At 42.7% G+C, this 27,307-nt stretch overlaps 1 protein-coding gene across 1 annotated transcript; it reads left to right on the plus strand.

Annotated features, from left to right (window-relative positions):
- On the plus strand, positions 1 to 26,531 carry vsig8a (V-set and immunoglobulin domain containing 8a). Its single transcript, XM_030084136.1, has 7 exons — positions 1 to 98; positions 9,973 to 10,148; positions 15,428 to 15,626; positions 20,845 to 20,997; positions 21,584 to 21,706; positions 22,629 to 22,770; positions 26,223 to 26,531. The coding sequence occupies exons 1-7, from the start codon at positions 5 to 7 to the stop codon at positions 26,407 to 26,409; spliced, it is 1,074 nt and encodes a 357-aa protein (XP_029939996.1). The 5' UTR covers positions 1 to 4; the 3' UTR covers positions 26,410 to 26,531.
- Positions 26,532 to 27,307: the final 776 nt, after the last annotated feature.

Here is a 27,307-nt window from a genome sequence, read left to right on the forward strand (position 1 = left end):
CACAATGTCCCAGAAATGTTTCAAAGACGCACGGACGCTTCACATCCCGACCCGGATTTCCATCTACTTCCTGTGTGCTGCAGCCTATTTCAGCACAGGTAAGACGAGAACACAGGAAGAGCAGGACACATGTGCATCTCATTATTTGTCCCATTAGTACTTCTACACATCATGATGTTGAGCGAAGCATCTTCTCACAGTCTTTCATGTTTCTGAAAGATAAGTCCCACCTCGCCATGTTGCCATGGTGCTTTTTATCCGTCCAATCAGGCTTGGAGGTCGCTCTGTTGGGAGACAGTTGCAGGGAGTTCCTATTTCTCCTTTGTCTTTGTGATACTGACTCCTCTTCTACCACATCTCTTTGAAAAGCATGTGACTGGAATTGCGTTGGAACTGCGCTTTGATTTGTGCTTTGCCACCAGATGTTTTTTTTTTTTTCCTGCCTCTTTTCCTCTATCCAGTTAGAATCCAGTTCATGGCGATGTTGGGCATCCTGAGGACATGACCAATCCATCCCAGCCTGCAGTTCTTAATTTGAACAGACATATTCACACTATCTTATCCTTCTTGTTTGGGATCTTGTTGAGCCAGTAGATTTTGCATATCCTACTAAGGCATCAATCATGACAGACATCAACCTTTCTCATATTTCCCTTTGTTACTATCCAGCGCTCAGGGCCATATAAAAGAACAGCCTTTATAAAGCTGTTTGTTATACCACTATTTTTTTCTCTCTCTCTTCCTGAGCATCACAAATCATTGTGATTTCTCATGTTTGTGGAAAATTTGTTTTATTCCTCTGCTTTAAACTGACTTGTTTCTTTCCATAGGCATCTCTCTGCTCAGACACAGACTTCATATGTGTAAGCCAAAGCTGAAATGATGTTTGTGAATCAAAACTGTAATTTATATTCACTTTTTTTGAAGGAAATTGGTGTTGTACGTTGTTAAGATACTCTAATTTCATTTACTTACGGTCGCAGACCTAAGGCACTTCAACAGGCTTGTTTTAGTTTAGTTTATTCTTTGTAGAAATAAAAAACAGTCCAACAATATAGAACTATATTTTCAGTCGCATGAACGAAAAGGAGCAGAAGGACAAATAAACTTCTTTGTTATTTCTCTTCAATCATAAAAAAACACAATACATTCCACTGAACAATACATAGCACACAAACAGCACATAAAAAAATATAAACTCTGAGCAGCCAGCAGCCATTCTCACTCTTAAGAGTATTGTACTATTTTTCTGTGATTTTTTTGGTATTTTAATAATAACCTAGATTTTATTTTATTTTTTTTTTCTTAAATCTGGTATGAGTTAAATTCTTTATTGATCCATAACTGGACTCCTTTAACTGTAATGCAATTTTCCCTCACTCTGGTCTTAAATTTTGGTTTTGTGAAGATCTCTGATTTTTTAAGTTGAAATGTGTTTTTCCTAGATTTAGTGAGGTTTTTTGTTGTTGTTGTTGTTGTTGTTGTTGTTGTTGTTGTTGTTGTTGTTGTTGTTTTAATTTTATTTCAATTCCTTTTTGACCACATTCAACACCTGCTTTAAATTATCTCCCCAATAAAATGCGGTGGTATCATCTGCAAAAAAAAAAAAAAAAAAAAAAAAAATCTCACATTTGAGTAGTTTGAATACATAAATAAAGTCATTAATTTATAAATTTTGGTCCAACTGCTGAGGTAAACCACATTTGACACTATTGCTATTGTCTACTACTGCTATTGACATTCTTCATTATTACGTTGCAGTTGGCTTTTGTTGTTTCTATTCAGCTTATTCGTTATCTTGGCTTTATAGTAGATATCGGAATTATTATTGACAAAATAATCTACCAGAGTTGTTTTGACTCTCTCATTTTTATTACACTATTCATTATTTCTCATATCACCTTCATATTATTTCTATTTTCTTTAACAGATGAATATAGTATTCCTTTTTTTGTTTTTTCTTATTCACACCTATATACCGGTATTAGGATAGATCACTGAAAGCTCTGGAGGAAGAGGACCTAAAGAAACTAAACTGGAGTAAAGTACATGTTCAAGATGAATATATAGCCTATGACACACTCATACACATATTATTAAATCTGTTTGAAAATAAAAAAAGATAACTGTAAACTTAAGAACATTACCATGAACATTACCCTGGAGGACTAAAGGTCTACTGAATACCTGTGAGAAGAAAAATGACTTTTACAGATGCTTTTTTCTTTTTTAAATCAAGCACTAAAGAGGCAAAAGAGAATCACAAAAAATAAATGACACAATCCCTTTTGAGTTTTCTCTGTGAAAGGTCCTTGAAATGACTGTGATGTGTTTGGCGCCATATAAATAAGGCTGTATTGAACTGAAATTACACTGATAGTTCTGACAGACTGAAAGAATTGGTAGTAATCACTGATTGTGAAGATGCTATCAATAACAAAAGCACCGTGTGATGTCATTGTTGTTGGCATATATAACTGGAAACAGACCCAAAGTATACATCGAATTGAAAAATTCACTTGCTCTCTTCAGTCCACCTGTATTTTTAAGATCGATGTTAAAGTCCCAACATAAAAACATTAACTTATTTTGCCTCCTGTCTCACAACTCTTTCAGTTCATCAGCGAAGGTCTCAGAATCCTGCCGATCCATAGACTCAGCTGAGAGAAGTCTCAGACTTTTCGTTCATAAATTCCACTGTGACCGTAATGTTGTCAGTGACTGCTGGCATGTTGCTACAGAGCTACCCCTCTACCTTCATTTGTTCCTTCTATTTGTGTCGTACAACTCATATCCATCTATCTGGAATTCCTTTTTGTGACATATCGATGTGTCAGTCAGTGTCAATGTTTATGCTCTTGCTTTGCATAAAGTTCACTACTTGCTGTTCAAGTGTCAGCCGTTCATCCTGTGGAGCATTTTCTGTTGTCTTAAGTTTTGGTGTTTGGAGCCACGTGTCCAGTTCGGTTACCATACAATCATCTCTTCTTGTATATTTTTCAAGTTTATCCATTCTCTGCTCCAGTCAAGAGATCTTTCGGTTCCTCTCTGATAGCATTGTCTTGACTTCCCAAATAAGTCCAAGTGGCTGCTCCTGCTGCAATGCCAGCTTTCAGTTATCAGCAGTTGCTTATCCATGTGCTACAGTAGAGTCAGGGAAAAATCCAAGGCATGGTCCAGTAAACACTCGGGGCCAAAACAATATCCAAACACACTTAAAGAAGGTAAAGTGAGAGGCTGGGACAGAAGCTCTGGAGCAGACACTGACAAGCTGGTGACTGTGAACATTTTGGCCCTTTTACACTGACACAACTGAAAACTCACCATTTTCGCATTTTTGTTTAAGAAAAGTTTCACATTTATACAGCAGCATTCTGAAGTTAATGTCTGTTTACATGGAAACAATGAAGTTTTCATGTTGTGCCACTAGAGGATGCTGTTACTTGTTTTTAATGATGAAACCACTGACACGTGTGCAGAGAAGCAAACACTGTAAACACTGTAAACAATAGAGAGTACATGGACAGTCATATGGACAGAGGTTGGATTCGTGTTCAAGGCGACTCTCAACTATCAAACTACCAAGTCCGAGGAGAGTATGGTTTGAGAGTTATGCCTTTCTGGAGGCTGCCATTATTGTTATTGTCCATTTCCTCACACGTGTGCTGAAGGAGTGTTTCATACGGCCACAGTGGACACGCACAGTACCAGTGTTTTCCCCCAGCCCAATCATTTTCAGCGTCGTTGTTGCCCGTTTGCATGCTAAAAAATTGGAGAATTTTCGAAAAGTTCCACCTTGGGAGCCATTCTCAAGAAGTTTCTTTTTCAGTGAGTCTGAACACTGTTGTTTTGTAAACCATCTCCCCTGAGTGAACTGTGAACCACTACTGTATGTCTTTTTAAACAGAGGGATAAAGCCGGGAAGACTTTACACCTTACACTTCTCCGGTGGGCTCACCACCCACCGAGGGAACCGTAGGGGCCGGGTGCAGTGTGGATTGGGTGGCAGCCGACGGCAGGGTGCCCGGCGACCCGATCCCCGGACACAGAGACTGGCTCTAGGGACATGGAATGTCACCTCGTTGGCGGGGAAGGAGCCCGAGCTTGTGAGGGAGGTTGAGAGGTACCGGCTAGATATAGTCGGGCTCACCTCCACACATAGCCTGGGCTCTGGAACCCAACCTCTCGAGAAGGGCTGGACTCTCCACTTCTCTGGCGTTGCCCGCAGTGAGAGGCGGCGGGCTGGTGTGGGTTTGCTTGTAGCCCCACAGCTCAGCCGCCATGTGTTGGAGTTCACCCCAGTGAACGAGAGGGTTGCATCCCTGCGCCTTCGGGTCGGGGATAGGTGCCTCACTGTTGTCTCGGCTTACGGGCCGAACAGCAGTGCAGAGTACCCGGCCTTCTTGGAGTCCCTGGGAGGGGTGCTGGACAGTGCTCCGACTGGGGACTCCATTGTTCTACTGGGGGACTTCAACGCCCACGTGGGCAGCGACAGTGAGACCTGGAAGGGGGTGATTGGATCGCACGGCCTCCCCGATCTGAACCCGAGTGGTGTTCTGTTATTGGACTTCTGTGCTAGTCACAGTTTGTCCATAACGAACACCATGTTCGAGCACAGGGGTGTCCATAAGTGCACTTGGCACCAGGACACCCTAGGTCGGAGGTCGATGATCGACTTTGTTGTCGTGTCATCTGACCTCCGGCCGCGTGTTTTGGACACTCGGGTGAAGAGAGGGGCAGAGCTGTCGACCGATCACCACCTGGTGGTGAGTTGGATTCGCTGGCGGAGGAGGAAACCGGACAGACTTGGCAGACCCAAACGTGTTGTGAGGGTCTGCTGGGAACGTCTGGCGGAACCCTCTGTCAGCATGGCTTTCAACTCCCACCTCCGGGAGAGCTTCTCTCATGTCCCGAGGGAGGCTGGGGACATCGAGTCCGAGTGGACCATGTTCTCCACCTCCATTGTCGAAGCAGCTGCTCGGAGCTGTGGTCGTAAGGTCTCCGGTGCCTGTCGTGGCGGCAACCCCCGAACCCGGTGGTGGACACCGGAAGTAAGGGCTGCCGTCAAGCTGAAGAAGGAGTCCTATCGAGCCTTGCTGGCTCATGGGACTCCCGAAGCAGCTGACGGGTACCGGCAGGCCAAGCGAACTGCAGCCCGAGCAGTTGTGGAGGTAAAAACTCGGGTCTGGGAGGAGTTCGGGGAGGCCATGGAGGAGGACTATCGGTCGGCCTCGAAGAAATTCTGGCAAACCGTCCGGCGCCTCAGGAGGGGAAAGCAGGTCTCCGCCAACACTGTTTACAGTGGAGGTGGGGAGCTGCTGACCTCAACTGGGGATATTGTTGGACGGTGGAAGGAATACTTCGAGGACCTCCTCAATCCCGTCGCCACGTCTTCCGTGGAGGAAGCAGAGGCTGAGGTCTCAGAGGTGGACTCGTCCATCACCCAAGCTGAAGTCACTGAGGTGGTTGGCAAGCTCCTCGGTGGCAAGGCACCGGGGGTGGACGAGATTCGGCCTGAGTACCTTAAGTCTCTGGATGTGCAGGGACTGTCTTGGTTGACACGTCTCTGCAACATCGCGTGGCTGTCGGGGACAGTGCCTCTGGATTGGCAGACCGGGGTGGTGGTCCCCCTGTTTAAAAAGGGGGACCGGAGGGTGTGCTCCAACTATAGGGGGATTACACTCCTCAGCCTCCCCGGGAAAGTCTATTCCAGGGTACTGGAGAGGAGGATCCGACCGATAGTCGAACCTCGGATCCAGGAGGAACAATGCGGTTTTCGTCCTGGCCGTGGAACAGTGGACCAGCTCTATACCCTCCATAGGGTGCTCGAGGGTTCGTGGGAGTTTGCCCAACCAGTCCACATGTGTTTTGTGGATTTGGAGAAGGCATTCGACCGTGTCCCTCGTGGTGTCTTGTGGGGGGTGCTCCGGGAATACGGAGTCCGGGGCCCCTTGTTAAGGGCCGTCCGGTCTTTGTATGACCGGAGTAGGAGTCTGGTCCGCATTGCCGGCAGTAAGTCGGACCTGTTCCCGGTGCATGTTGGACTCCGGCAGGGCTGCCCTTTGTCACCGGTTCTGTTCATAATCTTCATGGACAGAATTTCTAGGTGCAGCCAGGGGCCGGAGGGGTTCCGGTTCGGGAACCACAGGATTTCATCTCTGCTTTTTGCAGATGATGTTGTCCTGTTGGCTTCATCGAACCCGGACCTACAGCATGCACTGGGGCGGTTCGCAGCCGAGTGTGAAGCGGCAGGGATGAGGATTAGCACCTCCAAATCCGAGGCCATGGTCCTCGACCGGAGGAAGGTGGCTTGCCCCCTCCAGGTTGGTGGAGAGACCCTAGCCCAAGTGGAGGAGTTCAAGTATCTTGGGGTCTTGTTCACGAGTGGGGGACGGATGGAGCGTGAGATTGACAGGCGGATCGGTGCAGCGGCTGCAGTGATGCGGTCGTTGTATCGGTCCGTCGTGGTGAAGAAGGAGCTGAGCCGAAAGGCGAAGCTCTCGATTTACCGGTCAATCTACGTTCCCACCCTCACCTATGGTCATGAGCTTTGGGTCATGACCGAAAGGACAAGATCCCGGATACAAGCGGCCGAAATGAGCTTCCTCCGTAGGGTGGCTGGGCGCTCCCTTAGAGATAGGGTGAGGAGCTCAGTCACCAGGGAGGAGCTCGGAGTAGAGCCGCTACTCCTCCACATCGAGAGGAACCAGCTGAGGTGGCTCGGACATCTGTTTAGGATGCCTCCTGGACGCCTCCCTAGGGAGGTGTTCCGGGCATGTCCCACTGGGAGGAGACCCCGGGGAAGACCCAGGACACGCTGGAGAGACTATGTCTCTCGGCTGGCCTGGGAACGCCTCGGGATCCTCCCAGAGGAGCTGGAGGAAGTGTCTGGGGACAGGGAAGTCTGGGCATCCCTGCTGAGACTGCTGCCCCCGCGACCCGGCCCCGGATAAGCGGTAGAAAATGGATGGATGGATGGATGGACTTTACACTTTACACATGATGCTGCTGATTGGAAAACATAGAAATGGCTTAGAAACAGATGTACAGCAGAAACCAGAAATGCTAAATCTAAATATTATCAAAACTAATGATCAAGTAATTCAAAAAAATCCCCAACATTTCTGGAAGCAACTTAATAATGCATCAGGTAAATCTGATTGTTCTTCAATAAATATGCATACCAATAGTGAAAATGTTACTGATCCTATAATTATTGCAAATGCGTTCAGTCAGTGCTTCTCACAACCACCTCATGTACAATCTCCTTCTCACTCTGACTTTTAATGCCCCGTCCTGTGGTGGTTCTTTCTCCTTTAGATCAGTTAGCCCAGCTGACATTCAACAGACCATTAGTGGACTCTCTTCAAGTGCTACTGCTGGCTCAGATAGTATTTAAGAAAAAAAAATGTATTTATTGTTCTCCAACTGTGAAGTACCTCATGCTTGGAAGTGTGTATGGGTCATTCCCCTCCACAAAGGCCGTGATCCAAGCAACATCAACAACTATAGACCAGTATCAATCATCAATAGCGTCGTCAAAGTTTTTGAGAAATGTATCTTTAATTAACTATCTGGTTATGTTTCCATTAACAATCTTCTGTTTCCATTTCAATCTTAATTTAGAAAATACTTTTCAACAACCTTCGTCAAATTCATTTTTGATATTTTATCTGGCTTTGATCATAAATTGCTTAATGGTGCGTTATTTATAGACCTCACTAAAGCATTTGATGTGGTTGATCACTATCTCCTTATAGACAAGCTTCACTCCGTTCGTTTTGACCGTTCCTGTCTTCTCTGGTTTAGCTCACATCTCCATCAGCACCAACAATGTGTTTCCTTTCAAGGCAGCCATTCTGATTTTCAAACTATCTAGAGGAGCACCTCAGGGTTCCTCACTTGGTCCTCTCTCACCTCCACAGACTGCAATATTCAACATTATGCAGATGATACAATTATCTGCTGTTTGAAATCTAATATTCCTGATATCCTGCATTCACGTCAATGTGATTTTGATACAGTTCAATTATGGCTTCAAACAGATAAACTAATAAAAACATCCCAATCCCATTCAGTGCTATTTCAGAAAAAAGAAAGACAAAAAAGCAGACCTAGAGCTGATTGCGGCCTGTAACTTACATTTTAAGAATCATCACTAATCGTACCTGTTGATCAGTTTAAATATCTAGGTTTATGGTTGGACCTGGATCTTTCATTGAACTTTCACACACATTCTGTTACACATAAAAATGTGTATACGGTAGTCTAAAAATTCTATCAGTCAATACATTTAGTTTGTCAGTAAGGATAGTCACACATTTCCTGTCCTTGATAATGTTCAACCTCTCAATGTCACGTATGTTTGTGCAGGTTTTGTCCTTCGCTGTCCTTTCAGAACTCCTTCAGAACAGCCCCAAGGTCAAGAGTGCAGCATAAATCTACCACAAAGCAAACAAAGACGGACAAAGATCCACACACAATCAGGTTCATATGTAGGCTATTTTCAAGTCCTTTTCTGACTTTTTTTTGACTCAGAGTAAACCCGTGCGCTACATAACTGTTTGGCTTCAGTAACTTTATTTGTTCTCAGTCAAAGAAATAAGAACTAAGATCGGTGGTTCGATCCAGAAGGTTGTGCACAGGTCAAATCCATGCAAGCTGTGTCAGTCCTGTGAATACTTTGAGCCATATTGTTCAAAATATTGTACTATAATATTTTACTTTTCTGTAATGCTACAAACTTTATGGGATTTTACCATTTAGGTCTCAGTGCACAAGGGAAGAAACATTCTTTTCATTTTCTAGAGATCTTCTTTTGTGTCTGACCCAAGAAATTAAAGGGACTCTGAAACTCTGAGCAGGCTGGCGTCATCCATGCTGCCACACCTGGAGCAGCTGGATGGCTCACCCTCGCTGCAGCGTTTTACCCTGTCTACATTATTTCCATTATAGTGCACAGCAGTTAAAGCCACTTATCAGTTCCGGATATCTGTTTTGACAGACAACATCTTCTCTTAAGTAAATGATGCGAACCTTTGAAGCCTCTTTAGGAATGACAGTTATTTTTCCTGCCTTGGAATGGATGTTTGACACCCATAGTTTAAAGAGTGTATGATTACACGTAAATCCACAATGTGCTGAGAAAATACAGAATACATGGTCTGACAAATGAGTTGCTTTCCTTTCACCACATTTGTTTTGATCTTGAAGGTCAATCAAAGCAAAACATTTCTCCTTGTCCATGTGTCAAGATTGTGTACGGAGAGGCTGCATTTCCAAGAAAACATGTTTTATTAGTTTTATTCATGTTAATGCTGTGTGATTACTGTGTGAAATCATTACTACAGCGATAATATTCACCCTGAACTGAATACTTGAGCAGCATAATCACCATTTCGAAAGGCTGTTTGGTTGAATTTTTACTCCGTTCATGAAATCTTTTATTTTTTTCTCGTGTTAATTATTTTTCCTCGGCACTTAGCAAGTGGCAGATATTTTTATTGTTGTTGCTCCTCAAGGTCGTGATTCAGTATGTTTGCTAATTCACAAACCTTTGTTAATGTTATTGGATTTAAACATTGTTTGAGGCACCTTCCACTATGGGTGATATAAAGCTGCTTGAAATTCATTCTGAAAAGAGTAGCACACCGCTCCACTTGTTTTTGTTTGTTTTGAGTGTTTCTTATTGATCTCCTTTATTGTGAGTAAGGTATTAAATGCATCTCAAAAACCTTATAATCTAATTCCTGTGGGCAGTTTGGCTGCAACTTTTTTGTTGGTGTTTTCTCTTCTTTCTCAGCTGAAGTCCCTTTGAGAAATGATTCTGAATCCATTATTGACTCTGCATTAACAAAAAGGAGAGGATAAGCCGCGGCTCAGTATCTGTGGAAACACAACATTTAATCTTCATCATCATACAGAGAGGATGAGCGAGGGAGGATAATGAGTGTATCTTCTGCTCTCACTCAGGACTGATCTGCTCACGGGGGCTGCAGGTGACGTCCACCGGCTCGCAGACCGTCCACAAGGCCGAGGGGGAGAGTGCGACTCTGGGATGCAGATACACACCCGGCCCCGCTGACACCGGCGATCTGGACATTGAGTGGTCTGCTGTGAGTCCAGACACAACGCAAAAGGATCAAATGGTAAGAGGCTGTGTGAGAGCTCGAAACGCTGCACCATCAACATGAGGCGGTATTCAGTAATCTAGATTTGGTGTATTATTTTCAGACTAGTGTCTTATGACAAATCTGACATCTATATGTTTTGGGTTTTATGTATGTATTGATCACAACACGAGCATGATATGTAATGCTCACTAGGAGCTGATCCACTGATCGAATGAGACAATCTGGGGCCATTATGAGGGCCACAAAGAGGACTACTTTCCTACTGGAGGCGGTTTACAAGTTTGATTCTCTTTCTGTCAATGTGTCCTTGAGCAAGACACTGAACTGCAAACTGCTCTCAGCAGATGGACTGAGCAGTGTGAGCATGAGGACAAAGGAAACAACGGACTGTTTAAGTCTAACAATTGTGTTTCATAACTGTTTAAAGGCCACTCGTCAAACTACTTGGATATGTAAAAATCTAAAGGTTATTATTTCCAGACGTGAAGACTACATACTGTGAAGAGTCTTTTTAGCTCTCACATTCAATAAAAACCTTTTGAAAAGCAGCAAAGATGAAAATGTTCACGTCTTCCAGCTGAAATATTTTCTTAAGTTGGTGGAACTTCTGACTAAATGTCGACACACAATAGAACCCAATTACAGCGTGACCTTTTACAAGGATTCCGTTTGTTCTAAATTGAACATTTGCACTTGTTTCTTGTGCTCAAGCACTTCATTGTTTCAAATACATTTTTATCAAGTAAATTCACGCATACTTCAAAAAAAAAAAAAAAATGGAGAAAATACCAGCAAACACACATCTCAGTGTTAAGCAGAACTATTCAGGAAATGTGTAAGTTACCAACTATGACAACTTTACTAATAAATCAGATTATATAATATTTTTTTTGCCATAAATTCCTTTCATATTTTTTCCAAACTTGAAGAAGAATCACAGGTGATCGGGATGTTCATGTAGGATCTACTTCATCACAGAGAGCATGCAGCCGAGACCTGAAGGATTTCTTGTGTGTCATTGTCAGCATAAGTAGGTTCACTGATAGTCGGCCTCTCAGAATAGAGACGAGTCCTAAGTGCGCCTGAAATGTCCAAGATACGTCTTGACGTCATCTGTATTAACACAGAGTGCAGTGCAGTGCTTGTGGCGGCCAAGCGTTCATAGCGACGTCGCTTTTTGATCCTTCGATGTCGGCTCTTCCTATCATTGTGAAGCAGAATTCACCAAGCGTTGGATTGTTCACCCACTAATAGGGAACGTGAGCTGGTGTTAGACCGTCGTGAGACAAGTTAGTTTTACCCTACTGATGATGTGCTGTTGCACAGTAATCCTGCTCAGTTCTGTTCGGTAAATTCTGAGCTCAGCACACTGTTCCAGGCATCTGGTTCAAGCTCATTAACATCAATACCGTACTATATAGTACTAATTGTACTGTTTGCCGAGTCATTGCAACTTTTTCTTTTCTTAATTCATTCATTCCAAACATGTCAAAATGCAAAATGCAGACACAACAAGAAAGAAATGAAATCTATGTGGACACACACACACACACACACACACACACACACACACACACACACTCTTACATATGCATACATACAATACTTACACAAATATAAATCTTGTACATAAATCTTTATTTATATAATCAACAAAGCTATATTGTATGAATATAAATACATATGATCCAAGTGTCACTTGTCAACAGAAACATGGAAATGCACATAAAACATCTCATGTAACATGTCTGAAGAGGGGTAGGAAGAATTAAAGCTTACATTCAGAAACAACGTATAAAATTCCAGTTCGCACCATTTAGATGTCATTGTATGACGAAATATTTTTCCACAGCTGTGACTTTAGGATGCTCGTACTTTACTGTTTGCTTGTCTGTTTTATTAAAGTCGGCTGAACATATGGGGACAGAGCCACGTGTCCGGATTACTAGAGGAAGAACAGAGTGAGGCTGATGTTTTTGATATGTGCAGAACGAGCCCTAATCACAGACCTCAACCCGGACCTTGCACATCAACAGATGGACTCATATCGTGCAGTGACTGCATTTCAGGAAAGCTGTGTTTTCCTCCATCTACACAGAGATGGAGTCAGAGAAGTTTCCAAAAAGTCCCACCTTGGGAGCTGTTTTCAAAATCTGCAGTTTTCAGGGCCTCTGAGCGCCGTAGTTAAGGAAACAGGAACCCAAAAGGCAATGAACATTGTGTGTTTTCTCTTGAAATTGTTGTAAACAAGACCTAAACCAAAGCAAACTTCACGTTCCTCAGTCCTTCACAAAGTATGAATTAATCTTCTTTTGAGCAGCGAGCATCCAGGACTCTGGGTACTAAAACATATTTTAGAAGCAGAGCTATTAAACATAAATTGCCAACCTTTCTCAGGAGATCGCATGCCCCTTTTAAATTGTGGCAAACAAAACTTGATGTACAAAGTTTCTTACATCCAAGGTTCTGTTTGTATGTTTGAGAACATTTCCTTCCAACAGTGTGGCAGTAAAAAGGTCTTCTGAAAAAGAAACATTCATTCAATTGCTATATTTTTATTTCAGATGTCTTTTCTGTGTTTTTTGTATTTCCATCTGGCCTGCTGTGCTCAAAAGACTGAAGGTTATGCAAGCACCCAAATGAAATACACACCCTCTCAGTTATTCTCTTACACTGTTGGTAGACTGAAACGCAGCAAAGGCTTTTGGAAATGGAATTATATTTCATAAGATAATGAGGGTTCAGAGCACAATTAAAGCAAAATTGTGGTTTTAAAGACCACTTCACAATCCGGTCTTTATAACTCTAAGTCCATTCAAATGTCATGCTTTCCTAAATCCATAACTTCAACAGGAATTAAGTGCGAGTGAGTCCCAGCAGGGTGAATTCTCACCGCCTTTTTTAAGTTCACAGGAATTAGTTGTTTATCCCGTTTACCCTTTAAATCCAATGAGCCGTTACTGTTTTGTTGCCCTCATCTCCTCCCTGGGGTGGCAGGAGTTTTACCACAGTCAATACAGCGGATATATTCTGCTTCAGAGAAATGACTGATGGCTTTACTGCAAATGGACAAAGTCAAATATTGTGTTTTTCAAAAAAACATGAATCAAGGGTTTTTTTGGAGGGTTGTGAAGAAGCTGACACACACATAGCGCTGACATACAGCAGCATAAAGTTGTTATGATTCCGTGTGAGCAGGCAATTTCCCATGTGCACATCCAGCAGACGATAATGCCCATACTGTTAGAATGAGTCTACTGTTCGACTGACAGCCATTAGCTCTCAATTATAAGTTGTGTTTCTTCCCTGATTCGGTCTCCACTAATTAAGAAAAATAACTGTTTGGGTAACGACTTTGTCTGTCTGCTTCTTACTGGCAGGTAGAATACGATCAATCTTTTTTTGTCCCGGTTTCTTTAAACGAATGAACTCCCTGCTGCTGAAAAAGGCTGTTGAGAGCGAAAAAACTGAACAGCAGAGTAATGCTCAGAAACAGTGAGTTAATAAATCTGCAGGATCGGCCTCTCGTTTTTTTTTTTTCTTTTCTTTAAGAAGCCTCTTTTACAATAAATTCACCAGCGTGATGAGCAAAGATAGGTGATAATATTAAATAAGATCTGCGTTGCTCTCAAAGTATCGCTTGCTGCGGAGAGTAGAAGAAGAGTGGAGTGCAGAATCGACGGAGGCCCTGTTTACACGACGATGTCCGGTGGAAATGGAAAACTTTTGTTGCATTTTGGGAGTCTGTTCAAACAACAATGTTGCTCGGAGCCATTAAAAATGGCTCACAAAATGCAATTTTTCTGAAGCGCTGCCACTGCCCATGCGCATCATGGCCTCAGTAAATGGTTCTTCTGTGCATGTGCGAGCTGATGGATTACAGAAACAATTAATGGGGCCACGTTGTGGCTTCTGTCTTCATCTTTTTCAGCATTTCTGCTGTGAAAACGGACCTCTATTTCAAAATGTTGCAGCATAAAATCAGCGACGGTGCGTTTCCACATGAAACGTTTTTGTGGAGTGATGCTTCGCTTCCTGCTCGCTGCTCAGCGCCAGATTTAAGGGAGTCAGAATTTCGTATGCACATCAGACATTTCCTTCTCCTGGCTCTGAAAATAAAGGTAAAAATGTGAAAAGTTCAAACCCAGTAGAAGAAGTTAAAGGAAAAGTACGGTTTAAACAGCTTTCACGTTGTTTATAGAATGAAGTAGAACAATATACTCACTCAGAAGGCTTTTCTGATCTGAACAGTGCTTCGGGAGAAATTTAGATCCAAAATCGAGCGGTGGACATCTGTATACGTCTAGCAGACGGGGCATCGATAACGCCGCTCCAAAAACGGCTTTAATCATCCAAAAACCCTTTAGTTTCACCAATATTTCATCATGGTCCGCTGACGCCACTCCTCCGTGACAGCCCGGTGTCGAGACAAATGTTGTTGTGGTGTTGTTGACCTCTGAACTGAAAGCTTTGTTTACGGCTGCCGCGCGCATGCGCAGTGAGGCTCTTGTTTCCCGGGTAACCGGAGGCTACACAACAACTTTCTTCTTCCAGTTCGGCACGAAATGGATGGATATCAATCAGATGAAGATGTTGTGGACGAGAACTTTGAATATGAAGGGTGTCCTCACAGTTTCGAGCCAGAGTATACAGGTGAAGAGCACATCGAAATTTGAGCGCAGAGGCAAAGAGAAGAACGGCTGGCCAGAGCCGTACTGTGCAGCCGTAAACAAAGCTTTCAGTTCAGAGGTCAACAAAAGCACAACATTTATCTCATGACACCGGGCTGTCGTGGAGGAGAGGCGTGAGCGGACCATGATGAAATACTGGTGAAACTAATGAGTTTTTGGACGATTAAAGCCGTTTTAGGAGCGGCGCTATACATGCCCCGTCTGCTAGACGTATACGGATTTCCGCCACTGGATTTTGGATGTAATTTTCTCACGAAGCACTGTTCGGATCAGAAAAGCCTTCTGGGTGAGTATATTGTTCTATTTCGTTCTATAAACATTGTGAAAACTGTTTAAACTGTATTTTTCCTTTAATGAAGACTCCATGAATGAAAAGTGGAATCCACATTAAAACCGCTGCAGTTTTGATTAAAGAAAAACATCTGATGTGTTCATACAGTCCAAAGTCATTTTGCCAAGGAGGAGGCTGGTGTCAAATTACAAGCACTTGAAGCTAGGCATCTCAGACAGAAGGTTCTTGAATGTGAATCCATTGGGTTGCTCTTGAAAACCATGCAAACGCTTTGCAAAATCGTGTGTTCCATTTCTTTTTTCTGTTTCCAGCTTCTGTCTTACACCGGTGGCACTAAATACTTCCACGCCGATCTCGCCAACGGGCTCAGCTTTGCCGCCGGTGACCCTTCGAGAGGCGACGCCTCGCTGTCTATCCCCGTGCTGTCGCCTGCCCACAGCGCTACCTACCAGTGTAAGGTCAAGAAGTCCCCTGGGGTGGACACGCGCAAGATGTCCCTGGTGGTGTTAGGTAAGGCCGCGGATCAGGTTTCACCCTGGAGTGAGCAGAACAGATGACACCCAGCTGCATTATGAATGTCCGCAGTGTCCCTTCACAGTGAGAGCCTCAGCTGTGAAAACAGAAATTGGCCGGATTAAAGGTATAAGACCATTTTATGAAAAAAAAAGAGCTCACTTTACATTTGGTGGTGATACACTGAGGAAGAGCGTGCGTTGACAAAAAGGTTTATAAGATAGATGATCATTCCTTTATTTACGTAGAGCTAGATTTTAGGCCCCATTTTGTGTCTATATGTGAAAACAGAAAACTTGTTTACATGGTGGTGCTCGGAGCCACTGAACACCACAACTCTCTGAAAATGGCTCCTGAAATGAAACTTTTGGAAAACGCTTTGTCTCCGAATTAACAGTGGAGAAATCCAACTTTCTCTAAATGCTCAGGCTCCGTCTCTGTGTAGACGGCAGAAATGCCGTTTCTCTGCAATGCAGCTGCTGCACATGCACACCATGACCAATAGTTTGACATTTGAATAACAATCCGACGTGGTCGTCTGTCCATGCGAATGTCCGTGTTCTAACATTGTTAATGTTTATAGCGTCTTGCTCTGCGTGTGTGGTTTCATTACAAAAACCAGCAACAGCACCCTCTAGTGTCAGAAAGTTGAATTGCGTTCAGCGCTCCTGCCGTTTATGTGTGAACAGACATCGTCTTCAGAACGTCGCCATGTGAACGTGAAACTTTCCTGAAGTAAAAAATGCAGAAGTCTCGCATTTTCACTTGAAACGCTGCCGCGCAAAGGAGGTCTGAGAAAGCGGTTCCTCTCTTACTACAGGAGTCAGCGTGATATCGCACTGACTGGTTGTACATTCAGGACCTTCCCTTTCACGCATACAACACTGCTACAAAGAACTTTTATTATTATTACGGTAAATGTTTTGCTTATTTACTGAAGTCGCTTTTTTTCAAGGTGGTTGATAGAACGAACTAATAATCCGCTGCTACAGGAAAATGTTTTCAGGCTTTTTTTTTTCTCTCTCTGTCAAAGAAGGAAAATATATATATTGAGAAAAACATGCTCCGTATGGTCTGTGATGGACTTTGCTGCAATCAGCCCCAATGCACTGTGACCCTGAACGCGACTGAATGGATTGATGGATGCTTTCTGATGTCGCGTTGAATTAAATCCATTCAATTTGAATGGAGAACTCTTCCCCAACCGAAGCGTCATCTTTTTCTTCAGATTCACTGGCGTGTACGCGAGCAAAAACCGACACAAATGATGGTCTGTCCTCAAACATGGCAGTTTTAATGGCCTGGTCACGGTTTGCGCCGTCTGACGCAGCCGAGTGAACCAAGAGAGAAGATGGCTTTGTCTGGATGTGATGGAAACATTGGGCGCAATTGATGAGCGACTGAAAAAGGCAACAGCAAATCGAAATGACACTCCACTCTGAGTCATTTGTCAGTGTAGCCAATCTTGAAATTTGCCAGATGCTGATAGGAATTAACTTGATTCAAGTCCAACTCATTGAGCTGAGGGACTGAGGAGTAAGCGGGGTGGAGGACGTTCACCTCTGCTGGCGTTCATTTATTTATTTATTTATTTTTCATTTACTGGAGAAAACAGCACAACATAAGGTCTGTGCTTCTTCCATTTGGACCTTCATATAGCTGAGAGGATTTGCATCAGGACAGAGATGCTGGATGGAAATAATCACTCCAAACAAAGATAGAGAACAGTGACCTTCCCGTCTCAAAGGATGAGTGGACGAAGACCATGAAATCTCAGGGTCGAACATTCCTACCTCGCATGTGAAAGATGGCTCATCTGAGCTGCCTCTGTCTTCTTCACCACTGCCTGTAATGTTTGCACCACTAAACTTCTCTATAAGCATTTAAATTAAATAATTCATGCACTGTGACATAACTGTTTGATACAGGCCATTTTGTACCTGCTGTGTAAAGTACTTTAAATTTATTCAGGCCAGCTGGATTTATTCAGATTTTATGGCTGCAGAATTTTTAAACAATTTGCAACGGGCGGTTACGTCTGTCTCTCTTTCTCAGATAATCCCAACTTTGACTATGTTCAATTCAGTAATGCTGTGTTCTGTCTTAGTGGACTGATTACGGGGAGGATGCATGTCAAATGGGAACGAGAAGAAGATTAGTGAATGTAATCTGGTTAGGCTGAGTTTCTGAAAACACACATCCTGACATGTAGTTTATGTGTCACTCCAGCAGTGTTTGATTTTGGTTCTGTGTCGTTACCCTGAGCCTCAGTGTGAAATCAATTCAGGTACAAAATAGCAAGTTCAAATCGATGGGATGTGAAGAGATCCAGCGCTACCAGCTGAGCATTTTCTTGAGGACGGTCTGTTGTGACAAAGTGAAACGTTTCCCATTCAGTCCCATCTTCTGGCTCTGAAGCTATTTTACTGTCTTATAACAACTCCCTGAAGCGTTCACTAAATTTTTATTACACAGTATGCTTATGAAGTTTTCACAAAGAAAGACATTTAAATCTGTTTTTGGCCACGATATGTTGCTGGAGCCATTTCACATTTTCAAGATGTTTTTACTCAATTTATCCATTTTACACATAATTGTTAAAACTGTTTTTTTTTTTTTTTTTAAATAATAAGCTTTTAAACCTTTAAGGCTTTTTACTTTTTTGGTTTCAGCTTTTGTAGATAGTACAATATATTTGTTTGTTATTTTTTTCCACAAATTGTACATGCGGATAAACCAGTACGAGTCAAAGCAAATCTGTACACAATGAAATGAAAAGCAGGTTACACTATTCTTTTGGTTTAAATGACTCAAAATGTTTTTGTCTACAGTGCATGTTATTTTGTTAGACAAGGGACATCTTGAAATTAGCTGGGAGAACCTAATTCTTTGCTGTGTTTTCCCAGTATTGTCATGTTTTCAGTCTTCATTTCAAAAGTCTTTAACATATTCTCAGTTCGATGACGCCACTCTTGAATTCACTAGTCAAGTCCAAAGCACACTCGAAATAAGTGTAGAAACTGACATTTTGAGGCAAAATTACTTGAAGTCAGCATTCCTGACTAGTTTTTACACAATGCCTCGTGATTCTACAAGTTGGCATCATTTCAACACATATACCTCAGAATAAGCTCTTTAACAGAGATATTCTAGATTCAAGATGTTCACTGATAAGAGAAAAAAAATCCAAGCGAGTCTTTTCTATTGAACAGACAGAACTGCACAGTTTGTGGTTTTCATTGGTCTGACACACTGCTCTAAAACCGCTCAACCCCTAACATTGATTCTTAATACAGACTGCTTATTATTGTAAATTAAAGGTTCTGGGCTAACATTCACACGAACCAAATATCTGCCCACGTCCAAAAATAACATCCCCAGACCATTTCACCTTCATTTCTCCCAGCCAGCCTCATTTTCTTTTCATTTACAAGCAGCGGTTCTGTGGCGGGAAGACCTTGACTTTCAGACATTTTGGCAGAAATTATTTCCAAGGTGTCTTTCACTTCAGGATGATAGTTAAAGAAAAACTCCTGCGGAGCTTTCTCCAATCATCAGCTATTACTGAGCTGGTCTGACAGCCTGAATGAAGCCGTAGCTGTCCTCACGTTCACTTTCTACAACCACCGTTCCGATAAAAAAGAGAAATGTGAGTAAACATTTTCCGACAACAGAATGTAGCTTTATTTGAATACGGGACATATCAAACGTTTAAACGAATGACACATTTCACAAGCATTTCACAATCAAATAAGTTATAAATTCACAAGATCAGAACTGTTTCGAGTCATTCAGCGACATGTTTGTGAGTAAAACAGTAGCGTGCGGTGGCGTTTCAGTCGGCGCCAGCAGGAATAAAATTCATTTTTAAGGTACAAAAAGACCCAACAGCGCCCCGTAGTTTCCCTAAATGAAAACTAATTTGGTTTCAGTATTTCTGCCATTTCTTTGTAAATGTTGTATCAACGCTAAAATTTTCTGAATTTCCACTTGAAATGTCATGTTAGCTGGGCCTCAGTCCGCTTAAACATATAGGAACTTATCAACCAATAGAATGATTATCTCACTCATTTTATTAACGTAGACATGTAAAAGTGACAACAAATGGATGAAACTGTGTGGTTGGTATCTCAGCAGTAGCTCAAGAAGACTTCCTGAAGCCATTGTCTGTCATCGCAGTTCAAACCGGGGTAGGTCACAAAGAAAAAAGCATAAAAATCACTGAAAAATGACCAAATACAACAAAGCCAACGATTTCTCTGCTTTTGAAACGCTGATGGTGGAAACTGCAGACGCAAAAAAAAAAAAAAGAGTCAAAGAGGAGAAAGAGCATTGTTATTGTAAGATTTGCTGAAATCGCCATTGCAGTACTCAGAAATACTATCTAAACTAATATCCGCAGCTCTGACGAAGCGGACGACTGTCATGCACTTTGTCTCCTACAAAGCAGCTTGTTCGTGCACAGCTTCAAAACCAGGAGTCACAATAGTGGAATGATTCATCAGTGCATATATTACGGATTACGCCAGCATTACTTAAAGCTCTACTGAGAACAGGTTCTTCAAGGAAAACATGCTTGTACTCAGCTCGCAACAACATGGATTTACAGAGCTAATAAAAGCCTTCCTCCAGTCCAGACCGTCCACTTACTGGAAACGTTTTATTAAAAATCATGAATAAAGGAGAAATTAAGCCATAAACTGTTGACGTGAATCTTCCCCTGAAGTTTTAGAAGTGCATCCGGTTTATGATCGTCATAAATTTACCGTCTCCATCCAAAGATATGTTGTGTATGTCGTGTTTCCATGAACCACAGGGCTTGGATTATCAGACATCACGGCTTTCTGTGGGGATTGAACTCAAAATCCTCAGTTTGGCAGCGATGGGAATCTTAATTAATTGAACATAATGAAACTATCATCAGTTTCAGTGGAATTCGAATGAATTTAAACCAGTTTTTGACACAGAAATGATTCAGTAGTGATTAAAAGTAAGGATTTAATTGGAAAACGTGTTGGTTTGGAGTAATGAAACACCTCGTGTGTTCAACATCTTCCACCCACAAACTTTAAATTGCTAAAAAAAAAAAAAAAAAAATGCCTCAAGCCTGATGATTCCCCCAGTTCAACCTCCGCTCGTTCGGCTTTCTTCTTCCTCCAAAAACAGCAAAAGAAATGGCAACAGAAAGTGATCCATGCCTTGTTTTGATTTGCAGTGAAGCCGTCGGTGCCTAAGTGCTGGGTGGAGGGAGGGCAGCTGGTCGGAGGAGCCGTGTCGCTGCACTGCAAGTCTGCCAGAGGCTCGGCTCCCTTAAAATACAGGTGGAGGAGGGAGAGCGCCGACCCCATCCCTGCTGCCGCCACGCAGAGTAAGTCTGACCTCTGCTGATGTCCCAATGACACTGCAGATCAAAGACAGAGTGTGTGTGTGTGTGTGTGTGTGTGTGTGTGTGTGTGTGTGTAGGCTGGGGATCAGTCGATAAACACCATTTTCTTTGTGAATTCTGTCTTAATTTAGAAATCACTTCTTTTTATATCACAAAACATAACAAAGACGTTAAAATTCCTTTTGGAAAAGACTTTACTTGTGTGTGAAAACACAATGAAGCCCTTGGTTTGAGATTTTATGTTTTCCATGTGAGTTGATACGTTTGTATTGGATTACCACATTATTTCCTCCCATAGTCCAAAAAAAAACAACAACATTTATTTACTCTGGCACCCAGATAATAGAAGATGCTTATTAAAAATACTATTTGCAGCTTCTTCCTAGTTTGTTTTCATTCTTCACAACATAAAGCATTCCCAGAGTCATTTTATTACATTGTTTACTGCAAGGTGCTTTGATCAGAAACTCACATGCAGACATATTGGGAGGAAATCTGTAATTTTAACACTGAGTCTTCCATTTGTGCATGTTCATGACTTCTGTGCGCGGTGTGTGTCTTTTCTCAGACAGCGTCACCGGGGATCTGAAAATCAGCAACCACTCGCAGAGCTCTGCAGGAATCTACCTTTGTGAAGTGAACAATGAAGTCGGGGCAGAGCGCTGCCGGATCCACCTGAAAGCAGACAAACGTAAGAAGCCTCGACGCGTGACGGCGAACACGTGAGATCTGCTGAAACCCCAGATGGTAGATCCCAGCAGCGCTTTAATAAACGCTCTAACGGGAGAAGGCTGCTCTCTTTGAAGTCTCACCTCGGTATCTTCGTCGCTCCACTTTCTCGAGGTGTCAGCGAGAAGTGCCTCACTCTGATTATGTTGTCTCAACAATGGCGGGGGGGAAGGTCATCTTCAACGGCGACAACAAGCTGGAGCCACACAGGGTTTCCCCCTCTGACTTCAGCAGCCTCACGGTCCCTGTTTGCTCTCTATAATTAAAAAAAAAAAAAGAAGAAGAAGAAGAAGAAGAAAACTCTGCCACATGCAACAGGCTTTGTTGGGCGTTCAGTGGCACGTTGTGAAGGCGTGAACAGAAGATGTGTTTAATGAGGGCAGCGCCGCAACACCTCAACACCGCTCTGGAGAAGGCAGAGTTCAGAGGCGCCGCCGGAGCAACCTGCCGGGGAAATGAGTCCGGTGGCTCTGAGAGTAAATCAGGTCTGCCATCAAATCGCCGAGTTAAACAAACATCGGTGCCTCATGACATGCAGATTGCAGCCCGTGTTCCCACGGCTCTGCCGTCCACCAGCGCTTACTGTAATGTTTGGGTGAAAGATGGACTGGAGACGGCGTCCGCAGCCTTTTATAGCTTCAATCTGAGAAGAGGGAGGCTGTGAACCGCTGCTACATACAAACACAGAGTGAGATTCAAGCGGGACGCCATGAAAAATAGATAGATCCTACTGGCGAATGAGGAGTTGGGAGAAGACTTCACAAAATGAGAATCCACTCGACAACAAGTGCGCTGCAGCATAATGAATACTTCACACCGTGTCATTTTCTCCCACAGAGGCTCTGAGTGAATAATTCGCTGGTTTTTTTTTTTTCTTCCCGCAGCTCCGAACAGAGCGGCCGTGATCGTCGGCACGGCGGTGGGGTCTCTGCTCCTCATCTTCGTCCTGCTGGTCTTCATCGGCCTGCTTTACTGGAAGCTGAGCACCAGGAGACGTTACGAGAAGGAGTTCTCCAATGAGATCAGGTACGGCCGGCTTGCTGGAATACCGAGGGCCAGACGGGGAGATAAGTGAGCTGAAACTCTCAGTCTCGCTGTCTGGCACCAGTCTCCCACGTCCTCATTTATCTCCAAATTTGTCCCATGAGTACAAAACTTCACTCCCAGTTAGTGGCGAGTTTTGTCAAACGGATAAGCTCGCTGAGGCTGAACAGTATTTAAATGGACTTCTGCAGATCGTTACAGCTTCAGAACTCTGCCTTTATAGAAAACAACACTAAACTGACAAAACATGACGCTAACAGCCAAACTTCAAAGGCAGGAGAGGCAATTATAGGACAACGAAGCTGTTCGGCTAACAAACGGAAGAAAGTAGGAGTGAGCATCGTGTAGATCCGGCAAAAACGCACCCCGTTCCGCTGAACAGTTATTTCTATTTTTTTCCGTCTACAGTTTCTGACAGGGATGGACATTCAGTTGACATAATCTCAGCTCTGACGTCATCTCGGTGGGATTTGTTCAACCTCGTTGTTTCTTCACGTTGCTGTTACAATCCTGCTTGGAGTAATCCAGTTGTAGAAGAACAGAGTTTCAGCAAGTTTCACAAATAGCGGTAAATAAAGCAGCTTTATGAAATCAGATCATCAAACAGCATGAAGAAATAACACCAATCTTATATTAGCTCTTCAAACAACAAAAAACAAGACTTAGTGGTGCTTGATTCTCAGTGTGATGGAATGAAAGGCGACTGGCTGTTTGTTTGTTTCACAGAGAGCTTTCCGAGCATCAGCTCTGCTCTTATTAAACACAGCACTTACAAAGGCGACCGAGAAATCCCGATACCCTTCTTTTATCACTCTGTCGTGAGTCACAGCCATCAGATCGCAAAGTCGCTTTGTGGAGGTGAAACGAAACAAAAAAAAAAAAAAAAAAGTGTGAGAAAAGCCTGCAGCTGCCATGTGGCTGAGTTACATCAAGTGTAGTCCAGTTAATGGGAAGCATGGTGGAGGGATCATAATGTTTTAGGGCTGCTTTGTTGCCTCTGGTGCTGGAGGAACAGGAAAATCCAAAGAGAACAAGAATAATCAAGAGAGAAATATATGAAAGCTCAAATGGAGAGGCACCAAAAATAGTTTTTAGACGAGTTTAACCTGGTTAAATTGGAGTTTATTTCACTGAAAACCTCTATTGAAAAGTCTATTGCTGCAATGATAGTCAATAAATTAAATTCACTGATACACAAACATTTTACACTAAAACTTAGTATCTTATCTTATCTTATCTTATCTTATCTGGCACATGTAACATTTATAGGCCTTGGAATACATCTGACAGTTACACAAATCTTATATAACTTCAGTACATATATATTTTTCATTTAGGCTGGCAGCAGTTTTCCTCTAACCTTATGAACAGTTCTGAAATATACAGCATTTAAAGGATGTAAATCAATAACAGTCTGTTTTATGTCTGTACGACAAGAGCTGTTTGATGAAAGAAACAGAGATCAGATGCTGATCCCACAAGTGCCACAGTCTCTTATTGCTTCAGAAAGAATCTGGTTAAAGTTATATAACTGGGAGCAGAGAAATGTACAGACGCCTCGGTTTATTTGATGGGAAAATGAGGGGGAAGCGAGACCCTGCAAAGTGTTTTGTTTGATATAGTCTGCATCAGGGTGTATTAGGTTTTGGTCTTGGGATGCTCTGGTCTGAGTCTTGTCTTGGTCTTGACCAAAGCACCGTTGTTTCTGTTTGGTTATAGTTTTCCAAACTGGGAAACTTACATACAGTATATACAACTGAAATAATCTGTCCAGTCTGTTGGGAGTTTGCTTCAGATTGTTCTGATGTAACCTGGACCGGATGCACAGAAAATCTTCCTTTAAGTTCCCTGAGTGTGAATCACCGCAAAAACATGATTCAACTGACGGTGGCGTCGAGTTACAGGAGCTTAATGAGCCGTTCTCGGTGTACAGTATACTCTATATACTGTGTAGTAATGTAAAGAGGTATAGGAGGAACATAATTGTGAACATTGTATGACCAAGTTAATTAATGTCTTTTCTGCCAATGTGTTTTTCTGAATGTGTAACAAGCAGAACGGCCTTCACTTTAACTTCTTCATCAGTGTTTCCATCAGAGCAATGAGTTCTGATTTCCACACTTTACTGTACTGCAAGGTGCTTATGTGCGCGCGCACACACACACACACACACACACACACACACACACACTTTATTCTGCAATACTTGTGTAAATGACTAAATACATTCACTTAACTAACATTTAATTTAATCTCCCTAAATCCTTAAGCCCCAGAGCTTCACCCTGACTTTACTGTGCCCTTTGCCCTGAAACGGCAAATTGAAGAAAATAAAAAAATAAATAAAGCTAATAGAAAAATATAGTGTTCATAATCAGAGAGCATAGCTACAAATCGTATCATCTTGATCTCAAGTGTTGCTGTGCAGCTTAGTTTAGTCACAAAGTCAGAGGAAGCAGAAGTAGCCTAATTAAAAACAAACAAAAATAAACAACATGCTGAACTGAGAAGATCATGCAAACTCTACATAAATGAGCCTGAGTAAAGCAGGTAATCAATACTTTTTATCAATAAATCAATTGTCATTTCGCCTGTGTGAGATTATTTTCAGGGCTTAAATGCTTTGGGACAGATTTTGTCAGAATTGCAATTTTTTGCATCCTTTCAGTGTCAGACTGTTTTGTTTTTCAGACTGCATCAATTAAAGTTCATTTCTTAGCCAGTCGCGTTTCTCACTCTGGGGCTGCTGTTTTAATCTGTGAAGCCACCAATAATCTCAAAATAGCAGCTTTAAAGCTTCAATATGTGAGAAAATAGGTTGATGACAGACAACACAGTCTTAATTCGACTGATGTCTGTTCAGACTTCTGAAATAGAAGAAAGAGAGGTATTAACCTGCTGACTCAAAGCTTAAAAAAATAAGGTCAATAAACATTTGGATAAACATGAGGAAATGAATGATTTGCAGATGAATCTGGATACACCTGAACAATCTTCAAGCAGCACTCCTGGTAAATGATAAACGAGCCGATTCGGTGTGTTTTATTGTTCCTGCGTCTCTCAGGATAATTCACACACACCAGAAATGATGCCCCACGGGCCTGAGGTACTTTTTTTTTTTTTTTTCCACTTCAGCAAAGCAAAAATCAAATGCATTCCCCGAGTCCTGGGCGTACACAGGAGCGGATGGGGTGTCGTAGCGCAAAGTTACAGAAACACAGAATACAAAGCAGCTTCTGAGCCTGAAAGCTGGCAGAAGGGAGCGTCTACTGTAAACTCTGTTTGCTGCTTGAGAGAAAGTTAAATCCGAGCCTGGGTGAAAGTCATCATCCTCGAGGGAAAGGCCTCCAAGCAGCTAAGATTTATGCCGTTACCTTCAAGACAATGCAGACTCAGATACGTCCTGACTCTTTTAACCATCTGTGGTGGGACAGGGAGGACGCCCCGCCGCCGGAGAGCCGCCCGGCCAGCCGCCAGACGAGCCGGGGCGCGGGCCGACGGCCACAGGTCGCCTACTGCCAGGTGGACCGGAGCCAGGGGGGCTCTTCCGGCAGCCACGGACACACTCCGGTCAAATACCTACCTGTGGATTACGACGGCGAGTACGGACATGCGGTGTGACCGTCAAGCCTCGCTCTGTCGTGGTTAAACCGAACCAAGCAGCAGCAGCAGCTTTGCAGAGACTTTAATTAACGGAATTAAAAAGCTGTGCAGCGATTGGACGATAACATTGTTCCATGTAATTGCCTCATGAAAGTTTGACTTCCACTAGTTGAATATGTAATTAATTTTTTTTTTTTTTTATAAAACATCATCATCCAGAAGGCAGAGTGTAAAATTTCTATATTAAATCGAATTAACACAAATGTCTAGCGATAAAGTGGCATGGAATGAATTAAATACTGGGTTCTGTGAGCAGACAGGGAAATTCAAAAGACTCGACATGTTAAACCAAAAGAGAAATATTTATTTCATGATAGACCTCATTTGGAAATACTCAACCATTCAAAAAAAAAAAAAAGGAAAGAAAAAAATGTACACGATTAAGTACTTGTTTTTTTTTCCAAGGATGGACGGACAGGAGTTGAAATATCAAGAGCCACATGCAATGGGTTTTCGTCCACTACATAGAAAGCGACCAGACCCCCCTCTCACACAGTGGTAGGACTTCTTCTTTTCTCGATTTTGAATTTCAAGGCAGCTGGCTGGCTGGCCTCTACGCAAAATAACACACACGTCACAGATCAGTCAACAGTTTAGACTTCAGACATGTCCGCTCCTTCTGCCTCCGGACGGCGCCGCGCAGCAGAGCTCAGTGTCAACGGCTGAAAAGCGCCACACAAGTTAAATCCATTTACTGTTTGATTCACTTCTCGCTGTGGAACTGGAACAGAATGCAGTCCTGTTTTTCAAAAACTGGAGTTTTCTTTAGAAAGTGAGGTCGGTCACGTGAGGCAATATTTTGATAATGCAGGCAGTAGATGGGTTTGTGGGGGTTTTAGTGACAGTAAACTTGAAA

The sequence above is a fragment of the Salarias fasciatus genome (genome assembly GCF_902148845.1).
Source record: "Salarias fasciatus chromosome 7 unlocalized genomic scaffold, fSalaFa1.1 super_scaffold_4, whole genome shotgun sequence".
NCBI lineage: Eukaryota > Metazoa > Chordata > Actinopteri > Blenniiformes > Blenniidae > Salarias > Salarias fasciatus.

What these genes read in the sequence shown, in the direction of transcription:
- vsig8a (XM_030084136.1), top strand. Translation starts at nt 5, where the DNA reads ATGTCCCAGAAATGTTTCAAAGACGCACGGACGCTTCACATCCCGACC. An exon ending in CAACGCAAAAGGATCAAATG is followed by an intron (nt 10,149 to 15,427) that starts GTAAGAGGCTGT and finishes TTCTGTTTCCAG; the next exon opens with CTTCTGTCTTACACCGGTGG. An exon ending in GATGTCCCTGGTGGTGTTAG is followed by an intron (nt 15,627 to 20,844) that starts GTAAGGCCGCGG and finishes TTTGATTTGCAG; the next exon opens with TGAAGCCGTCGGTGCCTAAG.